The sequence below is a fragment of the Atractosteus spatula genome, chromosome 15 (genome assembly GCF_055471065.1).
Source record: "Atractosteus spatula isolate fAtrSpa1 chromosome 15, fAtrSpa1.hap1, whole genome shotgun sequence".
Lineage (NCBI taxonomy): Eukaryota > Metazoa > Chordata > Actinopteri > Semionotiformes > Lepisosteidae > Atractosteus > Atractosteus spatula.
In genome coordinates this window covers 6,189,303-6,211,461 of record NC_142720.1, presented here as the reverse complement: position 1 = coordinate 6,211,461, position 22,159 = coordinate 6,189,303, and the positions used below count along the sequence as shown (strand labels likewise).

At 42.8% G+C, this 22,159-nt stretch overlaps 2 protein-coding genes across 3 annotated transcripts; both read left to right on the top strand.

The window, feature by feature from the left end:
• The first annotated feature begins 914 nt into the window (after positions 1 to 914).
• traf5 (Tnf receptor-associated factor 5) lies at positions 915 to 15,503 on the top strand. Of its 2 annotated transcripts, XM_088934399.1 has the most exons (11): positions 915 to 1,095; positions 3,741 to 3,967; positions 4,667 to 4,724; positions 5,079 to 5,180; positions 5,999 to 6,163; positions 7,042 to 7,119; positions 7,965 to 8,039; positions 8,500 to 8,592; positions 8,995 to 9,135; positions 9,986 to 10,157; positions 12,465 to 15,503. In XM_088934399.1, the coding sequence occupies exons 2-11, from the start codon at positions 3,747 to 3,749 to the stop codon at positions 13,043 to 13,045; spliced, it is 1,686 nt and encodes a 561-aa protein (XP_088790525.1). In that variant the 5' UTR covers positions 915 to 1,095; positions 3,741 to 3,746; the 3' UTR covers positions 13,046 to 15,503. The 2 variants fall into 2 exon arrangements, with proteins under 2 accessions (XP_088790525.1, XP_088790526.1); XM_088934400.1 differs by lacking the exon at positions 8,500 to 8,592 and having other exon boundaries at positions 12,465 to 15,034.
• An 818-nt stretch (positions 15,504 to 16,321) lies between these two features.
• LOC148819922 (creatine kinase M-type) lies at positions 16,322 to 21,889 on the top strand. Its single transcript, XM_088933969.1, has 9 exons — positions 16,322 to 16,337; positions 16,593 to 16,639; positions 16,888 to 17,086; positions 17,622 to 17,779; positions 18,393 to 18,525; positions 18,790 to 18,928; positions 19,146 to 19,269; positions 19,684 to 19,873; positions 21,625 to 21,889. Exons 1-9 carry the CDS (start codon positions 16,322 to 16,324, stop codon positions 21,792 to 21,794), a joined length of 1,176 nt encoding a protein of 391 aa, XP_088790095.1. The 3' UTR covers positions 21,795 to 21,889.
• Positions 21,890 to 22,159: the final 270 nt, after the last annotated feature.

Here is a 22,159-nt window from a genome sequence, read left to right as displayed (position 1 = left end):
ATTATTTTGTAAATCACTCGACCACTATAACAAACGTGCACAGCGGTTTATAATCCTATTTATAGTGACAATAACGTCTTTAATAGCTATGGGCTGCGCCACCTTGATTAACCCGTCAAGCACCGTACGTTGTTAGTAAATATTTGCAATTGGTGATTGTGTTAATCTTTCAATAACACCGTTAAGATCAAAATGCAGATTTTGCGAGGCAGATGCGGTAAATTCAAGGCACGCTGTGTTATTTAGTTTACGGGTTGTCTCTAGATGACAGGGTCTGCTAACAACTGATTGATCTTGTTTTAAGGGAAAAAAACGTGTGCCCATTGGTCGCGTGAAAAGACGGTGAGTTTCCGAAAATATAGCATTATATTCGGCAGAGCAACGAGGGCACTTCACCAATTCTATTTCAGTTCCTGGTCTTCACAGAGTGAGAAGTCGCTCTATATCCGACACGATCACGTTGGACGACAAATCAAGCACCGGTAGAGAAAAAAGGCACTTCCTGTGACATATAGTGATGAAAGATGCTGTAGTGTATGTTTAGTGTTATTTTAAAAAGTCTAAAACGTGTGAGTGTGAACTAATGTTTAACCAAAGCTTATAGTAATAACGTACCATATCTGTATATGCACATTTTATGTGAATTTCAACTATATTTTTAAAACAATTACAGGAGTCGTATATGTGTGCGCTTTAAGAGATGAAATACATCGTTATAATGTAGCGATGTTTTAAAATGGTTGCGTTTATTTTATGATGTATATATTATTAGCGCGCGTCGGTCCTTTCATGCTTTCATGTCGTCATCTTTGCTTATAAAAAAATAATGCGTGGGTATGAGGGAAGACTAGGCGCTTCTAAAAAAGACGCCTCTCACCTCCCTTATAAATTAAACGCTACATGCGACTTCCTGCGTAGTTCCTCAGCGTTACAGCTGCGAGCGCATCAGCGCGGAGAGGAGCCGAGGTCGCGGCGCAAGGCTGGTGTCCGGCTCAAGTACAGTGTTCCTGCCGCCTCTGCAGCCGGCAGGACAGGTGAGCGAGGGCAGCACTTTCACAAGCGGGCACCTCGACGCGAATTAAAGACGTCCGTCAGGTAAGAGGATTCTGCTGGCCAATGCAGGCTTTTTTATGTTTCACTACATGGAAAACGAAAGTAAAAAAATTAAAAAAGTGGTCCTGCTGCCACCCGTCTTGACCAGAAATCCAGGTTAAAAACAAAATGGGTTGAATGTTAATAGGCCATCCGATTGATGAGTATACCTCTCGTATGTCGAATTGGCAGGCGCAAAGATCCAGCTTGCGAGTGCGTGACTGCTGCTGGTACTGAATGGGTCTCACCCGCCAGCGGGGAATCCCCTCTCGACGAGAACGCGTTGTTCTTTGTGGAACGGTACGACTGTGACAGCTCAATATCGAAATAAAGCATAAGAAAATGGGCAACGATAAGGCCAAAAGACTGAAGCTTGCAGCCTAAAAACGAAAAATGGAACGCACTGCTGCCGACGAGCCCGTCCGAGTATATAAGCAGGCGTTCAGACCTGCAAACACAAGTAACTGTCGCTCACAGACGTTTCTGACCTCATAATTCTACCTTTAACCCTCTCTTTTTCGGGGAAATTGAGACAAAACCGAAGTGAAAATGATTTCATCGCGCGTGGGAGACTAAATCGTACATCTTAAGATGAGCGATGCTATCGATATAAATGCTAAATACTGAAAGGCAGATTTCAAGTGGGCGAATCAAAAATAACTTTGCCTATATCAATATTATGCTTTAAGTGTCACTAGTCATATTTGTAGAACAGATACGAATTGTGTCATTTAAGAACTCAAAGTGTGATGACATTTTAAGTGCCTATTATGTTCATGTGAATGGACTGCTGATTATTTGCTATATCGGTAATACGCTGATCGATTCAGTCGTTATTTTCAAATCCTTCTCGTTACTGGCTACATTAAGTTTCGTTAATGTTATTTGCGGTCCTTCTACACAACAAAAACAGCGTTTCAAGTTATTTTTTTTCTGTGGGAGGGTGATCTGTCGAGAGTAGGCTATGAACAGAAATGTAATTTATCCATGAAAACGTAAAATATAACCTAAGCATAAAGTATAAGTACATATCCAGCCGCACGAGTCATCGTATTAATGGATTTTCGAAACCGTTTTTTAACGTTTTTAGTTTGTTTTTCTTCTTGAAAAGGGGAACAGTCAGGTTTCGTGTATCCTGAGGAAAGACGGTTTTCAAGATTAATCAGCGGGGATTTCTGCTGGGCTTTTCCTGTGCGGCGCTGACTTTCGCTGAAAAAAAACAAACATGAAAAACTGTCGTGTACTATAATAATGCCAGGCTGATCACTGATGTCTAACATTCTTATACTACTGCGTTGTTTTATACTTGAATTTAAAGCTCACCGCTTGCTGTTTGTGAGAGATATAAAATAGGCTATACTGCTACTGAACTCTGCACAAGTTTGCTTTTTTTAATTCTAAATATCGTTCTGCAATGGTAACAGCAGCACTTAACTGCAAGTACAGCAACGGTTTCGGAAGCGTGGCAACTGTACGAGAGAATGTGTTGGCAAAGAGATTGAGTCTCTTTGATTTTGCCACTTGCGTTTCCTCTCCTTGTTTACAAATCCTCCGAAGTTATTTTGAACCTTCCTGCGTTTCTGCCGAGAAAACTGTTAAAACAGCGTTCGCATCTAAGGTGTTAACAGCCATGGAAATAATGACTGTGCACCATCGCGGGACTCTGTGTAAAAAAAAACAAACTATATTTGCAATACGGCCAAAATAAAGAAAATTAACTGTGAAAGCCGAACATCTTTTTTTTTAAAGCAATTCCATGAAAACCAAACAGCGTTTTGTCTTTTGAAATGGACAACATACAAAAAAAAAATCCCACAAAGTATATTCCAGAAACCACCTACTTTTTGGGGTGTCCTGTGGGGTAGTGGGATAGGTAACCGTGCGTAAATCGCTTTGGGGTTGGCATGCACGAATCCTATAACTGTTGGGATGCGGAAAGGCGATCTGCCTTTTCCCCCTCACCGCCGTGCTCCTGTGTCCAGCTCCGTGAAGATGCCCCCCCTGCAGACGGCACAAATAGTGGAACCCGCCTCATTCGTTAGTGCTGCGTTTGTGCCGCTTTCGTTTCCGAGATATAGCGCCTTGTTTTTTCGGGGGTCATGACGCCACTCAGTCAGGCTACAACGTCGTAGGGGGAACCAACCCGGTCTCGTTCGTTAGTGCTGCGTTTGTGCCGTTGAAAGTAACTTCCCAGCTGCTTTCGTTCCCGAAATATAGCGCCTGGTTTTGCGGGTGCTCGCGTGTCCATGCACGGTGACTTTGCCCTCCAGTGACCCCGTCTGCCGAGTTCAAGCGTCCGGTCACCGGTGCCAGAGTAACAGTTCTGCAGCTGTGTTTCTCTGTGTGCCCGGATGAGGGGCGGCGGTTGATTTTGCTTTTAATTCCAGCATCTTCTGTGCGTTTGCGTGAACAGGAAAATTACAATTTGTCACCAATGTCATACCCTGTTCAGAACAGTTGCGGATGCAGCCTTAAAGGGCGAACATTAGCCAGCAACTGCATGTTCTTAGAAAGAGGCTGTAACCAGCACACGTCTCACTATTTCGTAGCTGTGTCCCTTTTCAAAATCTGAAGCATCGTTTGTGCTGCCTGTAGGGGGGGGGGGGGGAGGCTTCACGGAGCTCTGATGTCCCGTTTCTTGTCTCCAGGCCCCGATGGCTTCCGAAGAGAGCGCGGCCGCAGGAGGTCTGTCGCGCCAGAACTCCGGCGTCACCGTGTCCGCGGAGTTCGACCCGGCGCTGCTGGCCCGGAACATCCAGTTTGTGGAGAAGCTGGAGGAGCAGTACGTCTGCCCCAGCTGCGGACATGTGGTGCTCAATCCCCACCAGACGGGCTGCGGGCACATCTTCTGCTACCAGTGCATCAAAGCTTTCCTGTAAGAAAAGGAGCAGTTGGTCTTTCTGTGAAAAAATGTCAGGTGCATAGGTTGCCATTAGAGGAAGAAGTGAAGCACAATTGCACGCAGGAAAGCAGAAAGAAGAAACAATGTTCTGGCTGTTTTTTCTTCCTGGTTTTCACCACGCAGTGAAACTTTAATTACGGACACAGACGTGGATATCTCATCAAGCCATTTTTTTTGTTTTAATTTTCATTTTATTAATGATTACCCCATTTGTGGCTTAGTTCTTAAAAAAAGTTCAGGCCAGATGTTAAGTAGATCATGAGTGCTTTGGCGTGGAATAACCCATGACAGTGCTTGAAGAGGCAGGAGTGTTAACTGTTGAAAAGGGTCCTGGCCATGTTGCACTCTGGGCTTGTATAGTTGGCAGGTTCCCTAACGTTTCCCCAGGTGGGGCTGTACTTCAGTGGAGGATGAAGGGATTTGTATATACAGTACAGTATAGTGTGCTTTGTGATGTGCTGTGTGGATATAAGAAATTCTGATTAAGCAGGGTGGTTTACCGCTTTCAATGTAAAATCCTGCTGCTACCGCAGAAAATCAAGAAAGGTCTTGTTTATCCTGGAACAGACACCAGCTTATAAATTTATGCCAAAAAGCTGCAGCTAGTTCTTAGATTATTAATATGGGGAGAGAAACCGGGTTGTTTAATTGACTGTCTTTTATTTTTTCAAGGGAGAGCACCACAATGCCTAAATGCCCTATAGATAATGCCTTGATAAAGGCGAATGAGGTAAGATCTTATATAGAATATTTTATAGCCATGTGGTGGAATATTGTTACTGTAGCTCCTTCAGGTGTGGCCTTTGCATTTATTCCATGTAGTGGTGTCTAAGGCAAACAAACTAGACAATGGCTGTACTTAGGTCTTGATATTACCACAGTATTTAATGCAGTGTATGCTGTCTGGAGAATGAATATTTTCATTCTTTTACTGGAAAGATTTGAATTTAGATTTACATTTCAGAACACCCTGGATCATATGAGATGCTAATACAGTGTACAGCTTTGTTAATATTGTTAAAAAAGTAGACAATATTGGTTTGGTTAAACATTGAGTTCATCCTGGGATTTGCATTTTCTGTAGGTTTTTCAAGATAACTGCTGTAAAAGAGAAATATTGAACTTGGAAATATACTGCACCAATGCACCGGACTGTACATTGAAGGTGACTTTAGGGCGTTTGCAGGTAAGACAATTTATTTTTTGGAATACTTTTAATTATTGAATATGGTAAATCTACTTCTGTATTTGGGGGGAAAGATTGCAACCATTTTATTAATAACATGCAAAATACAGTAGATTAATAAGTAACATACTTCATCCAAGCTCCAGCAGAGGAGAAAGTATCATAGAATCTGGTATGTGATCCAAGCTCCTGAAGAAGAGAAAATATGATACTAAATTATTTGAGGTCTGGCAGGATGGAATTGTACAGTAAATGCTATTTCATACATCATCAAGAGAAAGGTCCTGATCATGTAGTATTTGAATATTTGGCTCCTGCATTTTCACTGCAATTTTATTCACATAATTAATAACATCAGAATTACTTTCCATAATCCCCACAAATTACAAATACATTAGTTTTGACATGAAGGACGAATTCATGACATATGGTTATAGTTGCTCTATACCCTTTTCTCTGCCTCTACCCCACCTTCGTGACAGTAACCAGTGGTAGTTCCCTCCCAGTCCACTGACTTCTGTTTCTGACAGAAAGGACACAGATTTCAGATGAAACACAACACCTGTTTTATCTTTGGCAGGGAATTTTATTTTTTTCCAGCCACATTTTCACTCAAGTTTCAATAATAATGTTTGATCCCACACAGCATGACAAATAACAAATCAACACGAGTAGCCATGAAGTATTGAATTAAAAAATACTGCCGAATGATCCCCTCTGATACCTACTGCAGCAGAAAAGGCCAAGGGGCTTCTTGTCCTTGAAGTAGCTGTTCTGGTTTTTGTTAGCCCTGTGACACTATCCCTCCTGTATCCCAGGAGCACCTGAAGCACTGTCCGTACGAGTCCGTGCAGTGCACCAACACAGGCTGCACGGACGTGATGTTCCGCATGGATCTGAGGGAACATCTGATGAGCATCTGTGCCTACCGCTTGGAATCGTGTCCACACTGTGAGAAGCATTATATGCTGATTCAGATAAAGGTAAGCACAAGACCTTTTACTGTGGAATGCTTGTCTGGTTGGAATAGTTAAAGCAGTAGTTCCCAGCCCTGGTCCTGCAGGTAAGCTGTGTCTGCTGGTTACCACTCCAGCTGAGCTCTCAGTCTTCATTGCTAACCGATGACTTCATTGATCTGCTTGCTTCTTTAGACTTCTCTTTAACTTGATTCTTCAGTCTGTCCTGAGTGTTGTGTTTTCAACGGCTTCGGTACACTGAAGTTCACGCTGCTCTCCTCTCCTCCACTGGCTGGGCATTATTTCTGTCTAAGTAGATCTTACTAGTTGATCAGTTGATGATGAACAGAATCAGATAGGAACAACCCTGTCAGACTTGCCCACAGGTGGGAAGGTCTGTGTCAGACATGCCCACGGGTGGGAATGTCCGTGTCAGATACGCTCACAGGTAGGAACGTCTGTGTCAGACACGCCCACAGGTAGGAACGTCTGTGTCAGACATGCCCACAGGTGGCAACGACCTCAGTCTCGCCTGCAATGGACGTTTTCCTTTGCAGAGGTCCAGTGGCTTAAATTTCAGGAAACTCTTGCATGAGGACTGCTATGAAACTGTAAAATTGGTCCAGTGTTGATATCGATTACAAATCCCATTTGATGTTTTGAGGGCTGAAAGCAAATTTACTGATATGCCCCAGATAGGAAACTAAAATTAGTCGGGCTGTGATTAAGAAGTCAGCTGGAACACAGAAGACACAGAGTTCACCCAGGACCAGCGTATGGAGCCTCTGAGTTAGAGTGCTGCCCCATCTCCAGCTGCTTTCTAAAGAGCTCCAGCAAGTGCGGTTCCTCTCTGTGGTAATGCTTTGCTTGCCCTGTCTCAACTCTGATAATGGTTGTATTTCTAGGATCATGAAGACACCAACTGTCCGGACTTCAAAATTCAGTGCCCCAACAAGTGTTCTCAGGTTATAAAAAGACACAAGGTAAGAAAATCACATGTAATGTAGCTAGCATACTGCTTTGTACTCTTTTTTTAGAAATGAAATCACTAAACTTCTGTTAATAGATTTTAGCTGTTGTCTGACAAAAAATGCCCGATTTAGAGATCAGCCCAGAACAGGAGAAAATTGAAGTTCTTTCTCTGTAGAACTTGTTTAATAAAATATTTTTAATACTTGTTTAATACTTATGTGCCACGTTTCTTTTTCTCTCAAGAAAAAAGTAACACTTAGCTGATTTAGCTAGCAGGTTGCCTGTACTTAGTAGCGTAGTCACTGCTGAAAACACAAATGGAAGTGAGATCCTTTATCACTGATATGAGTACAGTTCTTCTGATACTGCAAGACTGAAATGACTAAAGAGAAAATCTTGTTTAGACTCCTGTTTTTATTTCTTACTGTCATGTTGGGCAATATTAATAATAATTCAAATATTTGTCAATTTTGCTTATTGTTAAAAGATAATTTCTTTAGCTTAGAATGTGTCTTCTGACCTGTCAATATCATCTTCAATCACAAAGTTCATGATAACATTTTGTCCAATTTATATGGACATGAATTTGTACATATAAAGTATATGTAGTCCAAATAAGATACTGCTTCAAATAAAATATTGATGAAAACATTAGCAACTACATACATGTAATCTTTCTGTATTCACTAAAGCTAACTCCATGCATTGACTGCTAATGATACTGGATATTGACAAACCAACATTTCTGACCTGAAGACTTCTCCCTGCTGCTAATAAGGCTTCTGGCTACTGGGAAACAGTATAGGAACTTGCTAATTGACTTGCACTCTTTGTTTACAATCATTTGACATTTCAGCTGAAAGACCATTTTCAAGAATGCCCCCTGGTTGAAATCGACTGTATATACAAGAAATACGGCTGCTTTTTCAGGGTTGGTACAAATTATACTCTTATCTATTCACAAAATGTGCCAAACTCAGATCTTTGATTAATACCACCACAGAAAGTGGTATGAGTCATTCATTTTATTAAAAGGGCAGGACAGTTTCTGACTTCATGTAAGCTCTCCATGATGAAATATCTCAATTGTAATCATCTGGTGATGAGGCAAATAAAGAGACATGAGAGCTCTGTGGTTTTTTAGTTTTGGTCATTTTTCTTTAAGTCTTAATCATTAACATTTTCCCGAAAGAGAGCGCGGGAACTCTTTAAGCTTGAGGAAATGTTTTATACACAATGTTGTTACTGCTGTTGAAGAATAAAGGTAAACCTTACATTGGTCCTCAGTGTAGCAAAATAGATCCCTACAGGCAAAACAACTGTATTCCTCTGTGCAATTCTTATTTTCCCATTTAAATACCGGTATAACTGTATTTCCTTTTCTTAAGTAGGAAAAACGAGTAAATGTGGAGGCCCATGAAGATGTAGCTTTGAAAGACCATCTGCTTCTTGTTTTGGAAAGTAACTTCAAGCTGGAAAAACAGGTAACAATGGTGAGACTGACCCAAGTCAGAATTAAGACTTGCAGGTTTGATTCCAAAGATGTTCTGAATTCCTTAAATGAGTGAAGTAATTAAATTAATTGGCCAAACCTAACAGTAGCCAAAATCACTAATGAAGGTCTTTTATATACTGTAAGTGCCTGAGCTCTTCGATCAGAGAATGTGTACCATTGTCCTGTACATTGTCATGTACAGTATCTGAAGTAAAAAGTAAAAAGTAGTATTCTCATATTTTCCTGCCTGTTTGGAAATTATGAAGTGTGTTGTTTAGGTGTATTGGTTACCATGTTGATGTCATTACTGGTTTTCAGTTTGACTACCTCAAAAAATGTTCAAACTATTTCCAGTTTCAAAATGCCTAAGATCACGCTGGTTTCCCACCAGATAGACGATCTCCAAAAGACTTTGGTCCTGAAGCACCACGAGTTTCAAGAATTGACGAGTGTTGTCAACAACCTGGAGAAGGAAATCAAGCCACTTATACAGCAGGTGACCAAGACCGACAACATGCTCTCCTGTGTACAGGTGAGGCACAGCTGTGCTTTGGATCACGGGTTTTGCCACCTCATTGTAGCAGCTCTGGGGAGACTTCCTCAAAGATGAATGTTGTAGTGGGAAATTCCTCTACACAGGAGCAGGAGCTTGTGAGCTCGATACACACAGCAGTGTAGCATTGTGTCTGCCCTGCAGAACAGAAAGACAGCTAAAGTTCACTAACTCATTTATACAGTATAGTATATGTATATAGGACAGCCTCGTGTAGTACATGACAGGATGGTTTGTTTCAGGCTCAGGTCATTTTTGACCTGTTCTTCCAGGTTGATCTCTTCTACTCTTAACAACCTCATTAGGAGCAAACTAATTACTGTTGTTTTAAAAAGTCAGTTCTTATCTCACCTTTACAGACCTTGAGGCCTTTTCTGTAACTGATAAGGCAGTAAACAGCTAATCTGACATATTCCAGTAATTATTCCTTACATTCCAGTGCACAATTAACACTAAAACTGTAGCCTCGAAAACATGCTGATATATTTGCCCTGCTTCAGATGTTCTTACTGAAAGATTTGTGCTTTTTGTTAAAAATGCTGGACAGTTATTACATGAATAAAAACAATTCGAATTTCTTATTTTATGTGCATTTCTTGAACGAATAAAAACAAATGCAATCTTAAAACTATCTGGAATATGACCCAGCCTGTCTACACTGTAATGTTAAAGCTGTACAAATGTTTATTTAAACCCACCGTCTGTCATTATTTATTATTCCTGTCTCGGGTGCTTTGCCATGACTGTGTAAAACATCATCACTTGTTTAAAATGATTGTAGGGACATAGGCCAGTTTGCTCAAGCAGTCTTGCCTTTCTGCCACAACAGAGGTCACTTGAAGAGCAGAGGGACAGAGTGTCCAGTATCCAGATACAGCTGCAGCAACTCACACGCGCCTTCAATCAGGACCCCATCCGCACAGAGGTGGGGCACCTGAAGACCTCTGTGGACAACCTGAAGCAGCAGGTCTCAGTGATCGAGTCGCTGAAAGACCGCCTGAGTAAGTCACCATGCCCCCCCTGTGCTTTAACAATAATTGCAGGTATTAATTGTATATAGATAGATAATACTTTATTAATCCCGTAGGGAAATTGATGTGTTACAGCAGTCCAGCCCAAGACAAGCAAAACAGACATCAGAATAGTTATAAAACAAAAGACAAACAGAATAAATAAAAATAAATAAATACATAGGTGTGTGCAAAATGTGCTGATCATAGTCGCTGTAAAAACAATAAAATATGTGCAAAATGTGCATAGGTTTATACAGACTGATTGTCCAAAAAGTACAATGGAGTAAACATGCTGTCCATAGAGGAGCAAATGAAGGGCTGACAGTCCTAGTCTAGGGCAGCGTTATACACCCTGACAGCCGCCGGGAGGAAAGACCTGCGGAAACGTTCCCTTGAACACCGTAGCTGGAGCAGTCTGGTGCTAAAAGTGCTCCGCTGCCCAGTAACAGTCCCATGAAGCGGATGAGAGGTGTTGTTCATGATGGCTGTGAGCTTGTTCAGCATTCTCCTCTCAGCCACCACCTCCAGGGGGTCAAGGCTCATCCCCAGCACAGTGCCAGCCTTCTTGATGAGTTTATTGAGCCTATTTGCATCTTTTGTCATGATGCTGCTGCCCCAGCACACCACAATGTAGAAGATGGCCGCCGCCACCACTGATTCATAAAAAATGTGTAGCAGTGTTCCACACACACCAAAGGACATGAGTCTCCTAAGAAAATAGAGTTGGCTCTGACCTTTCTTGTACAGGGCATCAGTGTTACCAGAGCACTCCAGCTTATCATCCAGGTGTACCCCTAAGTACTTGTTGGAATGTACGCCCTCTATGTCCTCACCCTGGATGGAAACAGGGTTCAGCGGAGACTTATTCCTTCGAAAGTCAAAAATCATTTTTTTGGTCTTGCTGGTGTTAAGCTGGAGATGGTTAAGATGACACCACTCCACAAAATTGGTAATCAAGCTCCTATATTCCTCCTCCCTCCCCTCTCTAATACACGCCACAATTGCAGAGTCATCCGAAAACTTCTGCAGATGACATGTCTCAGAGTTGTACCTGAAGTCAGAGGTGTAAAAGGTGAACAGGAATGGAGCAAGGACAGTCCCCTGTGGAGCCCCAGTACTGCTAACAATCTGTTCGGACACACAGCTCTGTAGCCATACATACTGTGGCCTGCAAGTCAGATAGTCTATAATCCAGGACAGCAGGGGAGTGTCCACCTGCGCCGCCCTTAGCTTATCTCTCAGTAAAGGTGGATGGATGGTGTTAAAGGCACTGGAGAAGTCAAAGAACATAACTCTCACAATGCTCCCCGTCTTCTCCAGGTGAGAGTTAGCTCTGTGTAGCAGATAGATGACTGCATCCTCCACTCCCAGGTGTGACTGATAGGCGAACTGCAGGGGGTCCAGTGCTGTACTCACCAGGGTTCTGAGGTGGTCCAGTACAAGCCTTTCCAGAGTTTTCATTAGGTGTGATGTAAGTGCCACTGGTCTGTAGTCATTCAAGACTTTAGGGTGCCCCTTTTTGGGTACTGGCACCAGGCAAGATGTCTTCCAGAGCATCGGAACCTTTTCTAATCTCAGGCTGAGGTTGAAGATGTACTGCAGCACTGAACCCAGTTGGTCCGCACAGATCTTTAGCACCCTGGAGCTGACACCGTCAGGACCCGCTGCCTTCCCTGCATGGGTGACCACCCACTGCTAAACCGTTTCGCTGAGTGAGGGGAAGCACTGACCTCATAGTTCACAGTGCTTGACAGTTCTCTTGACTTCGCTAGTCAAGAAATTTGTATACCGCATTTGTAGATTGTCACTTATCTGATATTTCTTAGACATCTTAGCATCTGGGGTTTCAAATACAAAAACAAACAGAAAGAAAGAGTAGACAAATAAGCACTTTTTGTTTCCAGAAACTACGGTTTAACCAACAAAAGACACTTTCCAGTGTCTCTGTTCTTTGATTGTTTCAGTGCTAACTTGGCTTTTTTGGCGGCACTGCGCCACTGGTGATAGCAGCCGTTGGTCTGAATAATCATGACAGCTAGGGGCGATCTCTACCAGCTTGTTTCTACTATTCCAGCCACACGGGCTTTACACCACCTCTGTCCCCAACACCGTACTGATTTGCCAGTGCCAACGACTGTAGTAATCTGTAACACAACACTGCACCCCCATCTCACTGTCACACTACAGCGGAGAGAGGTCATTAACAGACTTCAAGGCTGTGGTTCTCTTTCCGGCAACAATGTCTATTTTTTATATTTCTGCTCAGAGCGCTAACGTGCTGCTGCCTTGTTGCAGACGTCCTGGATGATCAGTACAAGCGTCACTCCCGGCTGCTGAACATCCACATGGAGCAGCTCAACCTGAACGACGAGAGGTTCCGGCAGCTGGAAGCCACGTCCTACAACGGGAAGCTGATCTGGAAGATCCAGGACTACCAGAAGAGGAAGGAGGCGGCGGCGGAGGGCCGCGCGCCCTCCATGTTCAGCATGCCCTTCTACACCAGCCGCAGCGGCTACAAGCTGTGCGCCCGGGCCTACCTGAACGGGGACGGCGCCGGCAGGGGCACCCACCTGTCCCTGTACATCGTGCTGATGAGGGGAGACTTCGACTCCCTGCTGCCCTGGCCCTTCCGGCAGACCGTGACCCTCATGATCCTGGACCAGAGCAGCAACAAGAGCGACATCCTGGACTACTTCAAGCCCGACCCGGCCAGCAACAGCTTCCGCCGGCCCACCGGCGAGATGAACGTGGCCTCGGGCTTCCCCTGCTTCGTCTCGCACGCGGACTTGGAGAACCCCAAAAACGGCGTCTACGTGAAAGACGAGACCTTGTTCGTGAAGGTCAAGGTGGACACGACGGGGATCGAGGACCTGTAGGGGCTGGGGGCTTCCCCCGGAGCCGACGCCCACGCCGTCTGCCCCTCTTTCTGGCTACTGTCCTCAAGGGTTTGAATTTAATTGAACCGAAAAGCTCGTGCTGCTAAAACGCCCATTGTTTCTGTAGCACAGCCTCAGTACAAGTGGCTCTGAAGTGAGGGCCCCTGTTTGCAGAGTCCTGGGCTTTATCAGCTCATTTGCATGTCAGCATTGCTCTGAAGGCATACCTGCTGTGTTTACTGGCGACAGTAACTGAACAGGATTTGTCACGGGCGCTTCGATCTGAAACAGATTGGCCTGGCAGCAAAGACTTATCTATTTGCGATCTTTAGGGTTTGGTGTCTAAAGACAAGGCTTTCAGGTGCTATTCACATGAACGATCTGATAGCTTCGCTTCTTCAGAGGCTTCAATACACTTGCTACCACGTACAGTTGTGTATTTGTGATGGTCCATAGCTGAAGGTGACCCTTTCCATTAATATCTTTGGCTTTTTAATTTAGGTTTGAAGTAACTATTTTTCCTTTTTATTACAAGACAGCATTGAATAAGCTGCTTTGCTGAAGCTAAAATTGATATCAGATATTTAACAGACAATTCTACAGTACTTACGAGACAAAGAGTAATGGACAAAGTATGTCGTACTGAGAACAGTGTTACAGAGAAGGAGTATCAGCCTCATGACACCATAAAAAGCTGTTTCTGGTGATTTTCTTCTAAATGAGGAACAGTACACTTTCAAAACAAAAAAGGATCATTTTAGTTTTTAAGTTATGTCTGAAATAGTTGTTGTGGTTCTACTGTGACTGAGTTGTCCAGAATAACTCATAATGTGTAATATCTCACTTTGCGCTATAGAGACAGAGTATAACCTCCAGTAAACCACATGAGAAGCCATTGTCTGTGATCAGTCCTGGCCTTGACAGCTTTACTTTTGTTGCAAATTAGTGAAAAGCTTTTCTGCTTTATTTAAACACAGGGAAGTATTTAAAAAACACAGGGAAGTGTTTAAAAACCTGCTCATCTACTGTGGAATCATCTCATTTCCCTTCTCAACTTTCAAATGTTGTATGTTCTGTAACTCCTAAGTAGGAATTTGTTGTCATTATTGGCACGGGTTTGAACATTACAGAACATTTTTTTAAATGCTTCATTGTGTGAGTGTAATCAGTAGATTTCATACAGAACTACAGCTTCCTAAAAAAGGATTCAAATATAACCTGTGCCACCTTTTTTAGATAGGTATTTAAGACTTTTTACAGTTGAGAAGAAAACTATAAGATAAATTATAAATTATATATATTTTTATTTGTATTTAGAATGATTATCAGCAGGACATTTCTATATGAAAGGCAAGCATTCAAAATGCTTTTCATACTACAAGGTCAAAAGCATTCTGTTGCAAACCTGCTTACTAGGTTACTAGTTTCCATTGACTGCAGTGAACCACAGACTGCTAAAAAAAAGGAAATGGGACATTTTGTAGTCATTCATTCCATTAACGCCTGTGTTAGTTCCTGTGCCTGTACATTGTGATTAGCTGATTGTGTATTTCTGCCCTTATTTTACTACTGCTGATTCAGATCTTAAAAGGAAGCAGTGCTTAAGTTGCCCGCCACTTAAAGGTTAAATTGCTAAAATATGGAGAAAAAAATTAAATCTGGCACCTATATTTCAATATTTTGTTTTGCTGTTATGTTCTCCCATGTCATGCAGACTGTTTTAAGTTGGGGTTTCTGGGATACGTAAAATGTGCGTCTAGAACTACAGTTCTTTGAAGTGTATTGCTACGTAAGACATCAGTTGAATGCCTTTATATGACTTCTTCTCTGGCAGATGCTCCAGAGAGCCACACACTCACTGGCAATGCAGGTTGGAGTAGAAGGGATTTCATGCTGTCTTGATGACTCCTGTGTGCTCATTCACTTTTTATAACGCTTAAGAGACACACATTTACATATTACTAAACTCTCCAGAATTCTTCCTTAGAACACAGCACCAAGCAAGTGGGACATGGGACACATAAGCAGTATTACTTTAAGCTTTTGCAGAGGTGGCATATTTTGACCCCCAATTACAAACCACGAGTATCGTCCAGCTTTGTCTGAAGCCTGTCTGAAGCCTGTGAGTTCATGCTCAGCATGTATACCTTTAAATTGTGGACCAGTAGTTCAACCAACACTTTCTACTTTTTGCTTTGTGTTTTAGCTCCTGGAAGAGTGCATTAGGAATGGTCATTTTAATCACATACCCCCAGACAGTTCTCCATGATGCTTACTTCACAGTGAACGCTTTTCTTATTCACATTACTGCTGCAATTTGTGTAAATTGGGATATGCATTCTTATTGTGGTTGCTGCATTGACAATGTATTAGCATTACAGCTTTTTAAATAAAGGCAATCTATTTTTGTAATTTTTATTTTGTGATAGAAATAAAAACAAATGTATATTGCGCTAACAACTCGTGAGAAATTAAAAGTTCTTGTCTAAAGGTAGAAACTAGTGGTGAATGTACACTATATGTTTTGCCCCTCATTTGTCAGACTTTCTTAAATTCTGTCTCTTTTAACAAATGTAGTTCTGGTATTGCATAGAATAGAATTTAACCTGCACAGTTCTGCAATTTCAAGACTGCTGACTATAGAAACTGGTGTCACTGGAAATACACTTGGATGGGTTAGAAAAGCATAACCTGGATTAGGATGCCTGAAATCCTCATTTCAAATAATCCCAGAATGTGAAACTGAAAGATTTACACAGGCTAAACAGACCACAGGGACTGTTATATTTCATGAGCCCAGGGATAATGCAGAGAATTTGTGCTCTACATGGGGTAATTACATAGTTTATGAAGGCCAGCATACTACAGGGCTTTATGTACTACATAACAGTGATCCAAGTGAAGACCTCAGCTAAAACCATCAACCACAAAGCTGAGCTTCAAATCCAAGCTATTAATTGCGGGGGAAAATAAATTGGGTGTTACTCATTAATCTGTGGTCAAGCTCAAGTGAGCAGGCACAAAGCTAGCACATCTGCCAGATTTAGAACTTTAAAAATAGACGTATTGTTTCTGCTGTGTAACCCGAAACCAGACGATGTACCAGTTCGTGAAGGCGCATGTGTCAGGTGGGGAATAAGTCAGGTCTCCTCAAATGGTGCGTGGGCTCAGGAATACACTATTTATATCTCCCTCGTCCAGCACGCAGGCTCTATGCCAGCAAGGGACCTCGGCCTCTTTCACACAATTTACTTTCTTCAACACTGATTTGCAGAAATGTGGAAACTCAGACGTAAGTTGAACCCTTTTGTTTTAAAATCTTTTTACAACTATTTTCATCAAAGGTTCTCTGTTTTCTGCTCTCAAAACCTTTATCTGTTTAATGCATGTAAAACTAAGATCACTTGAAGGAAACGACCCTGTTTTATGATACACAAAGAACTCTAGGTTGTTAGCAGTAAAGCACTGACAACAGCTTAAACCATACCTTGTTGAAAACTACCTCATATCGGACATCTTAAACTTTTCTTCACAATTTGCATTGTAGCTCCAGTTGATTCACCACTGGTCGGAAGATACAAGCCTATTCTAGAGGTATTTAATTCTTTACTTAATAATTGTCATTTTTTAAAGAAAACCCAGGTTGTATTCTGTATTTGAATGATGAGAGAGATGTGAAAAAACAAGATGTAGGATCAAACATAGTCACTCACTGAAAAAAATACAGTACATAAAGAAAGATGTCAAATGCAAGAAAAAAAGAAGCTGGCATCATGCAGCCCTGTGTTTTGACCTTTAGCTTTAATAAGGTTTTTCAGACACTGTTTGCCCTGTCATTACAGGAGAAGAAGCCTGTAGACCCCATGTCTTTGATCCGCCTGAACAGGCTGTCTCCTGAGGAGGAGTTTCCTTCCCTGAGTTGGAACCATACATGCATGGCGAAGGTCTTGACCCTTCAAATGTACAAACGGCAGTACAATCGAGCCACTGACAGCGGATTCACCTTCGATGATATCATCCGCCCCGGACTTGAAGACCCAGGTAAGTCAGATCAGTCTGGTGCTCCGATCCTTGTTAAAGGGATTGGCTGATGTTATTCCAGTTATTTTGCCTCCCGGAATGCCATCCTCGTATGCATATTCTTTGCAATTTCTGGTCAGATTTCTTGCTTAGCTTGCTGTGCTCTGTGCACCTCCCAGCTCAGGAGGAATTCTCAGGGCAGGAATGAAATGGGAGACCGTTTTGGTGTTGGGGAGCCCTTCACTGATTTGCGAGCACTCTTCAGTCCCAGCACTTCTGACAAAGAGGTTTCAGAAATGTCTCCATTTCCGCAGTTTTTGTTGGAGGGTTTTATAATTACAGAAAAAATGAAAAGAAGCTAGAGCGCACATCACCTTTAAAGAGAAGGTGTTTATGGCTGGGTTTGGGACTAAATTACTTTGCCAGTGAAGTTTATCCAACTTTATTTCAAATCCTTATATATTTGCAATGTGTGATATATTGGTGGCTTGTGCCTCAGTGTGACATGAGAGCCACAGGGAGAGCTGCCTGCTTGTGTCTGTGTGGTGTTGTGCAGGGGATGCCACAGGCCCAGTGTCAGTGGGCTGTGTGGCAGGAGACGCACAGTCCTATATTGTCTTCTGCGACTTCTTCGACCGCGTCATCGAACTCTACCACCAGGGCTACAAAATGACCAGCACCCAGCAGAGTGACTTCAACTACAACAACTTGAAGGTACGAAAAACAGCCACTTACGTGTCATTCTGTCATTTTCCTTGTCGGTTTAATGGTAGAATGGCAAAGATGATTTCAAGGTACACTTGAACTTAAAATTGTGCCTCTCGGTCTTATGTAGTCAAAGTAAAAAATGCTATCCATTTTGGTCTTTTATATTGTCCATGAAATCAAGTCATCCTGCATGCAGAACTAATGTCCAAACAGAGCACACCATAATAAAGCTGTGCCTCTTTATCCCAACAGCATTTCTTGAATAGCTTGATTTTAACAGTGAACAAACTGAAGGCATTCAAGAGCAAGTCAAGACCAGACCCACAGGTTTTGAACTGTCATAAAGGCTGACTCTGGCACAGCAAAGTGCAGTGTGCCCACTGAACAAGTAAATCACTGCAGCTTCTTCAGTGACTTTACAAATAAATGGTATCCTGGTTAAACAAAAGATTTTAAGAAACCCAAGAGAAAAATACCTTCAGGCTTCTGAAGAAAGACCAGGTTTGTGTCTCAGCATTCTCACATTAAGCACCAGTGGGCTGGTGTTGAGAAATTTGAAGCTGGACTGCGTTTCATCGACAGCGATGTGTTTTACCCATGTTGTCTGTGTTTTGCTCAGGGGTGGGATGAACTGGACAGCCAGTGTGTAGTTAGTTGTGAGGTGCGTGCAGGGCGCTGTGTCGAAGGCTTCTCCTTCCCACCACACTGCAGCAGAGGAGAACGCAGACGGCTTCTCTTGCTGGCCAAGAAAGGTACAATATTTCCCCCTCCTGTCCACAGAGATACCTGGAGAATCTGGATAGCAGTGCACACGTGGCTATATCTGAAATACATTACTGTTTTTTTTTTTAAAAACTAAAATGTTAAAATCAAGAAGAACCATGGGTAAGAGGTCATTTTTGACCTCACCCTGAAAGATGTATAGCCCACCAGGGCTTCGGGACATTGTAAACAGTTTCATATGGGTGGGAATGCCTGTAGTTGGGAGTTTCTAAACACAGGGTTTCTTGGTTCAGCCCTTAGCCAGCTGGATGGCGAAGCAGGAGGTACACTGTACTCTCTGCAGGAGCTGGCAGGGCACTCCCAGGACATCCCTTCAGAAGCCATGCTAAGGACCGGAGTGGCGAGGGACTGGCCTGATGCTCGGGCAAAATGGTTTGTTTAACCCTTCAGCCAGTGACATCAGCCAAAAATACACAGCCCCCCCCAAACAGAGTCTCTCAAACTGCTACAGTAATGCAGATTTTTCAGCAGCACAAGAGCTATACATACATATGTAATAAACTGTATCACCACAGCAAAATGTTTTAGTGTGAGGCTGTACAATATGCTCAGGCAAGAAGTGATGTACACTTGCATAATTTATTCACAGGACCAGTCAGGACAAAAGCCTAGTTGTCTGGGTAAACGTGGAGGATCACCTTCAGCTGGTCTGTACACGCACAGGCTGCAACATTAAAGAGGCATTTAAATGCCTGTGTGTCAGCCTGCAGAAGGTGAGTTTAGAGCACCAGAGCAGTGATGTCTTATTAACCACATGCAGACTATGCAGAAGGCAGGGTGTGTACATCTTTGAGTGTTGTAGTGTACCTGGTGTACAATTACAATTACAATTCTTAGCATGTATGCAATAAACAGCTCAAGCAAATAAATAAGAGTTCTACAAACCTATATTGTTGTACAATCGTTCTCTAAAATTGTGGTTATGGTATCCTGGAATTATGCCACTAATTCATGCTTGAACTCCTCTACTATGTACATAAGCAAGATTATTTTTGTGAATGAAATTATACACACATCTGCAGTTGTTTACGGAATGAAAGTGAAAAATTACAATTAGAAAATGACAACTACTGGAAACACTGCAGCAGCACATCCATTTCATCTCCTGGCTTTTGTTGCACTCTCAGCTGGAGGAGCTGTACAAGAGGATGGGGCACCCGTTCATATGGAAGGAGCACCTTGGGTACGTGCTGAGCTCTCCAGCTCAGGTGGGGACCGGCCTGAGGGCTAGCATTCAGGTGAGGCTCAAGCACCTCCACCAGCACAAGCAGCTGGGAAACATCCTGGAGAGACTGCGCCTACAAATGGCCAACACAGGTACTTCACACCTCCAACCGCTCGGCACACCAGCTGCTACATTTCAGCAGCCTTGGAACGGACCCCTGAAGTTACACAGCTGTCTGCAATTTTATGAACTGATGTGATCAATTTTAAAGGAAAACAGCAGTTCCGATTTCCCAGACCCAATTTCCCAGTTATTAAATATCTGTAACAAAATAACTTCATTGACAGTATAGAAATTGTTTACAAATGTTAAATTAAGCACAAAACTGTGAGCTTTGTGAAAGTACCGTTAAGTCGCCATGTTGTTGCAAACCCCTGGACTCGCCACGGGCAAGAGCGAGAGTCCCCACGGATTACAACATGATGCAGCCCTTCCTGCTCACTAGTCACTGTAACTACTGTACAGTGATGTACGAGCAAATAAGTACGGTTTGAGCAGCAGACATTTCACCGCAGAAATGTTCCAACGTGATCTGCACACAGAGTTAACAAGTAGTATTTGTGTGCTAAACTGTCTTAAACTCAAAAGCAGTATTTATATTGGATTAAAAGAGATGTATCCACGGGCCTTCTTGTTTACAAAGTAATAGGGCCACTTCACCTCACTGGAGTTTTTTTGTCTGCGTTCTGAATTGTAGATATGGCGCTGCGCAAAGCTGGAAATTTTCTTTATGTTGTGATGAAAACTGGAGGTTTTGCAAGTTACTGTGTGCATTTTCCTTTTATTATAGTTTGAAATGCGCTCCTCAATGCCGATTCTTTCTAACCCCAAAATATAAAAAGTGGTGCATTTCCCCTTTAACTTACCTACTATTTAAAAACTACGAAAAACATACCCCTTTTTCTCAAGCCAAAAATGATGAGATTTCAGTTGAGGACATACCTGGTAATACACAGTGACAATTGTAACCAGTGACTGCCTAAGCAGGTTATGCCAGTTCAGATTCCCTTAGAAATATAATACAAATTCACAGGCCTGATGGAGAAAATTAAAATTAAAGGTCACAAACGATGTGATGCTGAATTTGTATAGTATGCCCTTCAAGCACTTCAGTTCAATCCCAATCAAATGTTTCACCTGGAGGTTTCTTAAAAGCAGCAGCCATATCACTCTGCAACTCACAACTGGCAGCCCCACTGGAGCTCAGCAGATGTGAGCCTGGTCAGTACCTGGATGGGAGACCTCCTGGGAAAAACTGAGGCTGCTGCTGGAAGAGGTGTTAGTGGGCCCAGCAGGGGGCGCTCACCCCGCGGTCTGTGTGGGTCCTAATGCCCCAGTATAGTGATGGGGACACTATACTGTAAACTGGCGCCGTCCTTCGGATGCGACGTAAAACCGAGGTCCTGACTCTCTGTGGTCATTAAAAATCCCAGGGTGTTTCTCGAAAAGAGTAGGGGTGTAGCCCCGGCGTCCTGGCCAAATTTCCCATTGGCCCTTACCAATCATGGCCTCCTAATAATCCCCATCTATGAATTGGCTTCATTACTCTGCTCTCCTCCCCACTGATAGCTGGTGTGTGGGGAGTGTACTGGCGCACTATGGCTGCCGTCGCATCATCCAGGTGGGGCTGCACACTGGTGGTGGTGGAGGGGAGTCCCCATTACCTGTAAAGCGCTTTAAGTGGAGTGTCCAGAAAAGCGCTATATAAGTGTAAGCAATTATTATTATTAAAAGAAACCTGATTTTTGCAAAAAGAGTTAACAGGGGCAGAAAAACAGGTAATGGGCATCTTTTTGATTAAACGAGCAACAGATCTTACCTCCCGTCTGGTCTCGATCGACAGGCTCTGCAGGCAGCGGGGTCTTTGAGGTTTGCAATGCACAGACCATTGGCTTCACTGAAGTGGAGCTGCTGCAGCTGCTGGTGGACGGGGTGAAACTGCTCCTGCTCATGGACAAGACGCTGGAGCAGCCAGGCGGGACCATCAAACACCTCACGCCTGCTCAGAAGTAGGGCCTTGGGAAACAAAAACGGAGCATGTCATGCTGGGTGAAGCAGCAACTGTTTCTGCTTCAGTGATGCTTGTATCAAAGCAAATAGCAAATGCATTGCACATCAATATGAGAATAAAGGACAACCATTGGGTGTCTAAAAGGAACTAAGAACCTGTCAGCATGTGCCTGATTCACAGAGAAAGAATTTGACAGCTCACCCGCTGAGCAAAGACTATGCTCTACATTAAATAGCATTTGCTTTGAAAAGTAAGAAGTGTTACAGGTTTTTAAGCAAGTTTTAATTTTTTTTTTTAATGGTAGATGTTTAACACAAAAAACGTAAATGTTTAAAAAATATAAATAAACAGAGAACTGACATTCACA